General features: G+C 48.0%; 1 protein-coding gene across 2 annotated transcripts in view; it reads left to right on the top strand.

Annotated features, from left to right (window-relative positions):
- FGD2 (FYVE, RhoGEF and PH domain containing 2) overlaps window positions 1–8,784 on the top strand; it is a 33,188-nt gene that overhangs the window by 1,530 nt on the left and 22,874 nt on the right. Inside the window, exon 2 of one of the 2 annotated variants that reach the window (XM_072945093.1) lies at window positions 688–813. Coding sequence is in view for 1 of the 2 variants with exons in the window: in XM_072945089.1 (XP_072801190.1) it covers window positions 5,413–5,474 (62 nt within the window). In the remaining variant the exon portion in view is untranslated. Of the gene's footprint in view, window positions 1–687; window positions 814–5,349; window positions 5,475–8,784 lie in introns of those variants that run through there. The other variant, XM_072945089.1, reaches the window with a different exon arrangement.

Genomic DNA, 8,784 nt, shown 5'->3' with positions numbered 1-8,784 from the left:
TCTGCCTTAATGTAGGACTACATTGTGTTGTCTTGCATTGTTTTGTATCTTCTTCCACAGCACCAGCTATGGTGATATACATATAGGAAATGGTCAGTGATTGTTTTTAAGTAATTGAACAATTTCCCCAAGAAATTGAAGTGAAAATAGGTCAGTTAAAGCGTTAGACCCCTAGGGAACTGAGCGGAAGCAAATGTAAAACAGCTCTATAACTATATTTCCACGACCCAGGGTTCACAGGGACACCAAGAAGAAGAAAAACAAAAAAATCATCGCGATAAAATAATTACAAACCACTCAAAAACACATTTCATCATGAGTGTGAATGGGCAGAACAAGAGGATTAACACTGCTGGGAATTTGACATAATAGAACAATCTGAAAGAAACTTTAAGGAGAAAACTGTAATTTTAAAAATAAAGACAAAGATAAAGAATAGAAAGTACTAAAAAAAAAAAGAAAGGAAAGGACATTGTGGGGAAAAAAAGGGGTATATTTGAAAAGGAATCAAACAGATCATCTAGAAATGAAAAATACACTCACTGAAATGATTGAATGAAAATCTTGCTCAGCATTCACTCTATTGAGCAACTTGGCAGTGTGTACTTAGAGCTATAAAGCAGTTAGTTCTGGGCTGGATAGTACCCCTCTGTGCTGCCATTACCCTCTGTGTTTGTCACCTTACAGGGAACTGTGGCTGCCTGCTTTCCTGTCAGTCTCCCCTGTTAGACTGTTGTAAAGAAGATGGGTTCATCTGGATGCAGGCTCCCTGTTTACTAGTTGTGGGTGAGAACATTCTGGCTGCTGCCTCTGGTATGCCTAGGGTATGGGTGGGTAGCACTGGCCTTCCTTATGTTCTGAAAACCTGGGGTCCTGTATCCACCTTAACTCAGGAAACACCTCTTGTCCTAATTAGGTGAAAACAAGGTACATTGTAACTGTCATCATCTTGGGAATTCTGGCATATCATATAGGTCACCAGATGTATTGACATGAGAGATTATTAAAACTTCTTGGAGAAACATGAAAGACAATTTGGGGCTAATAGTCCCAAGGCCTTGGGATGAAACCTATAAGAATGAAGAGGGAAAATGCGGCCTCTACACTCTGGGAGGACGTGGCGTGTCACAGTGAGCACAGTACTCGCCCCAGGGTCAGAAAGGGTCAGATGCCTAGCTGGTGTTCTGCTCTATCATCCTCTTCTTGGTGGAGAAAGGTGAGTCCATCTAAATCTCTTATGCCCATGTCTGTTTGTCCTGAGTGTGGGGAGAAGTTCTCTTCTCCTGCAGTAAAAATCAAAGGTTAATAGGCCCTTGCCCCGAGTCTGGGTGAGTTGGGGGATTAAGATGATATCAGGACTATTCAGTGGAAGGATATTCAGCACTAAAAAGAAATGAATGATTGATATGAACAATGACATGGATGAGTCTCAAAAACATTATTCTAAGTGAAATAATCCAGACACAAAAGAGCACTTGTTATATGATTCCATTTATATAAAGTTATAAAACAGGCAAAATTAATCTGTGGGGATAAAAATCAAAACAGTGGTTGCCTATAGAAGAATGACTGGAAAGAGGCATGAAGAGCTTTCTGGGGGAATGAAAGCATTCTTCATCTCAATTGGGGTGGTGGTTATGTGAGTGGGTACACTAGTTAAAGCTCACCAAACTGTACTCTTAAAATCTGGGCATTTTATTGTAAGACCATTATTCCTTAATTAAGGAAGAAATATCTCAGGACTAAGATTCTTGTTTCCTTTTAAGTGAGTATTTAGGGGTTTTAAAGGGAAGGTGCTATCAAAATGTCTATTGCACACATTCATGTGAATTCTTATGTAACTAGAAAAACAAAACTACTCCCTTTTTCACTGCTTCCCTACCAGCCTGTGACAGAGTCTGAATCCTTATGTGCAGTGATGTGCTGCTAAGTGTTTAATAACTGGCTCTCTAGGAAAAGAAAAGCCCTGATTCTAGCACTTGCTGATTCATGTGGTGTAAATACTCTCACTGTGGCTGATTTCATGCTGCTAATATGATGTTACTAAGCGTGGAGTTAAGAAAAAATGGGCACCGTTGACTTTCGCAAGCCAGTGGGAGCCAGCTCCAGCACACCCCTGTGACAAGCCTTTATTGCGAGGCTTCAGGGGAGTCTTGGCAGAGCTGAGGGAGGCTCTGGGTGAGCAGTCATTTCCTATTAGCTTGAATGTGAAGGATGGTGGGCAGGAAAGGCCATGTGAGATACGACCCCATTGTAAAAGGGATTGCAAGCTATGGCAGTTTGGCAGCTGTATAAAGGGTTAGCAACCCATTGGCAGCATAAGGATTTCTAAGTGAAAATATGGGTTATTTCATTTAAAATTCCTGAATTCCAATTTCTCTTGAGGAGAACAAAGACCTAAATCTAGCACCACAGGACCTGCATTGCCTTCTGACAAGAACAGATCATAACAGGCTAACAGCTGCCCCTGTGAGAAGGACATGGATTCTGCACCCATCTCTGCATCTCAACAACACACCTGATGCAACCAGGGGTGTTAACCTGTATGGCTCTAGTTACCATTTGAATGTGTAAATCCTGGTTTAGTCTGTCCCTTCTCTGAGATTTGATGTGGTTTCTGGTAGAACAGTGTGTGTGTGGACAGTTACTTGCTATGAGAGCTGAGGAGTATCCATTTCACAGCCACAATTCTCCCAGTTGGAGAGACCAGACTTGGCACCCTCGGGCATTGCCTGGACCTCTGATTCCCAATTCTGGCTGAACATTAGAATCATGAAAGGAGTTAAAAAAAAAAGCTCAGGCCTCAGCCTAGACAGTTTACTAAGAATCTCCAGGGATAGAGTCTGGAAATTAAACTGTTTTAGAGAACTCTATAGATGATCCCAATATGCCTTTGTTTTTTCAAAGGAAGGTGCCGCTTAAGGTGCTTTTCCCTTGGAACAAAAGAAAACTCACATGTAGCATCCACCTTAAGTTCTCTTTCCTCCCTAGGTTGTGGTTCCTGTTCCAGCCTCTAAGAAAGGGGCAAAACACTAAGGAAGGTGTGGCTTGCTGACTCCCACTCCTTCTGGGAACCAGGTGGAAGTTGCATCTTGTCCAGAAGGCTAGGGCCAGGGTTCCAGCATGGAACAGAGGCAGAATGAATTTTAGCTCATAGTGAAGCTAGGTGCGCTGTGAGAGTCCAGGAGGGTCAGGAGGTAAAAATGTCCCTTCATTCCTTCAACCAGTATTTGTTGAGCACCTACTACATACCAAGCACTGTTGCAGATGCTGGGGATATAGTGGTAAGTAAAACAGACAAAAAAATGCCTGCTTTCATGGAGCTGGCGTTCTAGTGGGGAGACAGATAATAAACATTATAAAGAAATCAGTATATCAGAAAGCAATAAGTGAGAAAAATAAAGCAGGGGAGGGGGACTGGGAATCCGTGGTGGTATTGCAATTTGGGGGGTATGCTAGGATAAGGAAAGGCCTTCGTGAGAAGATGACACTTAAGCAAAGATTTAAAGGAGACTAGAGGGTAAGCCATGCAGGTATATGGCAAAAGAGAGTTCTAGGTAGGAAGAATGGCACATGCAAAGGTCCTGAGGTGGGAGTTTGTCTGGCAGGTTGGAGGGCATAGTGCCCAGAACAGAGTGAGAGGGGGGAGAGTAGTAGAAATGAGGTCATGGAGTTGGGCCTTGTAGGCCACTGGCTATGGATTGGCTATGACACCCAATGAAACAGAAACTTGATATATCCCTAATGTAGACCAGACAAAGGTGGCCCTTGAAAAGAGTGGGGAAACTAAGGTGAGAGTCATGGACATTCAGCTAGCTTTCTTTCTGATTTGCCCTGTAGGGGACTGGGACTATGATGGGGGAGGGTGATGGCTCACTCACACTGGGGCACTGAGCCCCAAGATGGGTGGAAAACTGAAGGGTGTATGTATGTGTAAACCCTAAGGGGCTGGGGCCTAAAGGAGGAGACAGGACAGGGCTGGGGCTCATTGGAACCTGGTCAAGGTAGAGGGCAGGAGATGGAGGAAAGAGAACCCTACAGTATCCTACAACCCCTTCCTTCATGCTCAGTGTCCTGCTCCCTATTCAGGAAGATTCATGGAGGAGCTACTATGTGGCAGGCATTGTGCTAACTTCTGGGGACACAGAGACACTTAGGACTAAGGCCTCAGGTGAGATTTAAGAGTGTCATGTGTCACATTTTCCCAAGTTCCTAGCACTGGGGCTATTTGTTGAAAGGAAAGAAGGAAGAGAGAATCCTGGTAGGAAGAAAGAAGGAATCATGCAGCTCTTTGTTGGAAGAAATGGATTTCATGTGTGCTTGGTTATATACCAGCCTTCCCAGAAATGCATAAAAAAGGAGCTTTGTGACAGAGAAGTTGCATTATTGGTGGATCACAAGCAGAAAACAACTCCTGCTGACGTGTGGGAAGATGGGCACAGGTGTCTCAGGCTTGGGAGGTGGTCATGGGAGAAAGGTCACGGGCGGGGAGGGCAGCTGGCTGTGCGGAAACAATTTGTTCTTTCTCCACTCGGAAACCTGTTGGTTCTCTCCAGGCTGCTCATGTTTCTCCATGAGGAAGATCTAGCAGGCCCCAAGAAAGGCCCACAGCTGTTTGGAGATAAAAGGAGCCTGACCTGGGGTGTGAGGCCCCACCTGCTGGCCTTGTGCTCACCCTCTGGGCTCCTGGGAAGGCGCCACCTGGCACCATTCCTGGGCTCTGGCCTTGCCTTGCTGGCTCCCATCTGGCGCCTCCCTGCCCAGACCCCAGCCCTAGCTCTGCATGGGGGGACCTTCCCTCCCCCGGAAACACGACCCCTCCCTCTGCCCCCTCCTGGCCCCCCTCATGAGAGTGGGGGCGTGTCTCAGCCTCCTGCATGTTCACTGCTAGGCCAGCCCTTCTGCAGTTTCACACATGCCGCCCTCCCCCCTCATCCCTGCTTTCCCAGGATGCCTTCCTCACCTGAGGTCGGCCTTTGGTGACCTTGAGGTCTTCTTGAATAGTGGGATGGGGCCAAGGCCTGGCACAAGTCTTGCTCAGTCACTAAGAATGCCAGCTTGAAACTAGATCGTTCACACGCCGAGGAAGAAAGAGCTGTTTTTGTTCCCTGACATCTTCTCAGCCACCCACGTCAGGACTGACACATTTGCTGTCTTGTCTTTTAGGCCTCTGCACCCTTAGAGCAGACCCTCCCCTGGCACATGTGGAGGGAGGTTGATTTTGCCTCCCTGTGTTCCTCAAGGCGCTAAACAGCTCTGAAGAATCACATCCTGCAGACTGACAATACAAGTTAGGAACAGCCAGACCACAAAGGGGCAGGGGCACACAGAAGCCAAAATATGGGAAGCTTCCTGGGAAGGTGAATGGCAGGAAGCGGATGGGCTGCCTGAGCCTGGCATCCAAGCCCACTGATGGGCAGGCAGCAGCACCAAGCCCTCCCAGAAGACAGGAAGACAAGAGACCTCAACAAATGGTGGGTTTGCTGGAGGGACAGAGTGGGAAGATACTGGCTGTTTGAAGGAAGGAATAGACGACAGGGAGGCTGGCTTTTTTCAGCCCTCCTCCTCCAAGCCAGGGACCGGCAAGGAAGGCCCACACCTCACATTGGCACTGGTGGTGTGGCCTCTGCCCACCACATGAGTATTTAGAGAGCCCCCGCCAGGGCCTCCCCAAGACTAGTTGAGGGTAGAAAACTGAAGGGGAAGGGGAGGCTGTGAGGGAAGGGGTGGCAAGGGCTGCACCAGCCGCAGGAACAAATTTCAGCCAGCTGCCTGCATCTCCCCCAGAGCCACAGCATCCCTTGCTCACAGGCCTGTCTGTCACAGGCCATTACACTCTGGGCAGGTGCTGGGCTTGCCTGAGGCTGGGTGCCAGGTTGGAGTAAGGGGTCCCAGGGAACATGCCAGCCTTGGGGAATGGCTTGCTGGGGATAAATGGTACTCTGGGGAATGCTCACTCTCTCCAGAAAAAGCCATATCCTCACAAACCGCTGGAGATTACACACACACACACACACACACACACACACACACACACACGTGCGCGCTCTCTCTCTCCCCCTCTCCCAGCATCCAGGTCCCAAATGTTGACATTTCCTCCCTGACAGCCCCCAAAAGCCCTCTCCTGCCCCAAGACTTCCAGTGAGAGGCCCTTTGGGTGCCCCAAGTCTGCACACAAAGCCCTCTTTGCATTCCAGGGCAGCGCTTTCTTGCCAGCCAGCCAGCCTACCTGCCATGTGACTGCCCAGCCCTGCAGTTCCTGTTTGGGCGTCCCTCCCTTCCTTCTTTCCTCCCTCCCTCTTTTGCCCTGTCTGGGCTGCAGTGAACTGAGCTTTTCCAACCACCTTAAGGCTTGAAACCAGAGAATAGGAGAGAAAGCATGAGACTTATCCATGCCAAGGACCCCAAGAGCCCTGAAATGGAGACACCCCAAATCAGAGGGAGATGTGTTCACAACTATTGGATGAGGTCCTCCTCTGCATAAACAAAATTCTGTAACCGTTTCCTTTTTTGCTCGAAAGCACCTCAACTCAGCAGACAAAGCCTGCCAGGGCCAGGCTCCTGGGGCCCCTCAGCCCATGTCCTACCAATCCCCAGCCCCTGGAAACCCCAGTGTGCTGGACTCCCTACCTTTATTCCTAGTCTCACCCTGTTCTCTTAAGCCCACATCACTTCATTCTGCTTTGAATGCCTTTTCCTACCTTGCCAATCAACTCATCCTTCATCCTTCATCCTTCAGGCTGCCTCTGCTAGGAAGCCTTCCTTAATAGCACCCTCTGCTCTCTGCAGACTCTGATGCTCCTTATTTGGGTGCTCATAAACTCCTCTGTTCAAAGCATTTCCCACATTGTATTTTAGTGGTTAGTAGGCCAATCTTTCTCATTAGACTGTGAGCTAAGGGGAAGAAGGCTGTGTTTAATCCATAACTTCTACCACTAGGCTGACACATAGTAGGTACTCCAAAAAATACTTGTCAACAGAATGCATGACTTAATGAATGGAGCAGAAGAGGTCGAAGTAAACAGGAACACCAGGTTTCTGAGGACAGAAAAGAATTTCCAGTGGTGGATATCCAAGAAGGCTTCCTGGAGGAAGTGAATAGGAAGTTGTCAGGGTGGAGACATACCAGGCAAAAGGAACTAATTGGTCAAGGCAGGGGGTACCCATAGAAAAGGTCTTCTGTCAGCAAGAAGAATGTAGCCAACAACAACAACAACAACAAAAGAATGTAGCCAACATTCACTAATCGCCTACTCTGTATCAGGCCTTACTCTAAGCCCGTACACATGTTATTATCTCATTTAATCTTCACAGCAACCACAGGAGGTTGGTGCTCTAATTATCCCCATTTCATAGATGAGGAAAGTGAAGTTCAGTTACTGGTTCAAGGCATTTAGGTCAGCTTTGGTAGGAGAAGCAGAACAACCATCAATAAAACAACCGGTAATTGACCATATGCAATGGGGCAGCTTAAAGAATTTATGCTTCTGTGTCTAAAATCCTCAGGGCAGGCAGTGGGAAAGGGAAGATGGATGTGAAGTTGGGGGAACAAGAAGGAATGGAACCAGTGAGGAAGGGCTGGGATTCTGGAGGATGAACAGGCAGCCACACCAAGACAACAGCTTCAGTGACACAGGTGACCTGCAGAAGAAGTTGGCATCTTTTGTCCTAGAGCTGAACACACACCTGGCTCAGGACTAAGCAAAACTGAAGGAGGTTGGTAGAAAGCCCACAGACCTACATCAACACGTGTGCACTGCCACAGCACTGGAGCCCTGTACCCACCGCAGGAGTGAATACGGCTGCGGTGTCCCCTCCTGCCACCATGGTCAGCTTGCAGGGAAGGAAATTCTGGAACTGTGGTTCAGCTTAGCTCAGCTGACACAGCCCAGAGCCACCACTCAAGGTCACAACCCAGACCTGCGTGTGTATAAGGAAGAAATGGCTGGGAAGGTTGATCAGAGCCAAACCAGGAGGGTCTTGACAGCACACCCAGGAATCTGGGATTCCTTCTGTGCAATAATGGTGCCGGCTTTCGAGATTATATGTTGAGTGGGAAGCGAAGGTGGGACATGCCCCTAGTGATGCCCTAAAGATCTTGGGCATCCTCAGGCTGAGGTAGGAGGCAGGAAGAGGTGCCTGTGGAACTCTGGGATAGATTCTGAATTGGATGGTAAAGGGAGTGTGTAAATGAGGGGACCAGAAGGCCTGGGCTGAGCCTTGGGTGATACCTGTAGGCGAGAAGCAAGGCTGGTGGGAGGCAGAGGAGAAAACTGGGCACTGCAGTTGAGGGGAGGAGAGCACCAAAGAGGGAGGCCTCCCCAGACCTGGAAGGACATCCAGGAAGAAGTGGCATTTAAGGATGAATCCAATCAAGCTCCTAGATCTAACCGCCATGGACAGGAAATCCAGGGGCCAGTGCTGCAATCAACAAAGTCCTGACCATGGGAGTTGGAGGGCCAGCAACCCAGTGTCCTCACAGTCATGTGTGAGAAAACAGAAAGAACAAGGTGAATCTGTGAGTGAAAAGAGTTAATAGACAGGACAACTCATTGTAACATGTGGACCTCATTTGAATCCTTTCCTTGGAGGGTGCCGGGGTGGGGATGTGGGCGGTTGTGGACGGAGGGATTTCTTCCTTTTATAAGGCCATCAATCCTATCAGATTAGGACCCCACTTTTATGACCTCATTTAACTTTAACTACCTCCTGTTTCCAAATACAGCCATGTTGGAGGTTAGGGCTTCAATATATGAATTTAGGGGGGAACACAGTTCAGTCCAT

This window comes from Vicugna pacos, chromosome 20 (assembly GCF_048564905.1).
Source record: "Vicugna pacos chromosome 20, VicPac4, whole genome shotgun sequence".
Classification (NCBI taxonomy): domain Eukaryota; kingdom Metazoa; phylum Chordata; class Mammalia; order Artiodactyla; family Camelidae; genus Vicugna; species Vicugna pacos.
The sequence above is the reverse complement of the archived record's forward strand: the minus strand, read 5'-3'. Positions and strand labels throughout refer to the sequence as shown.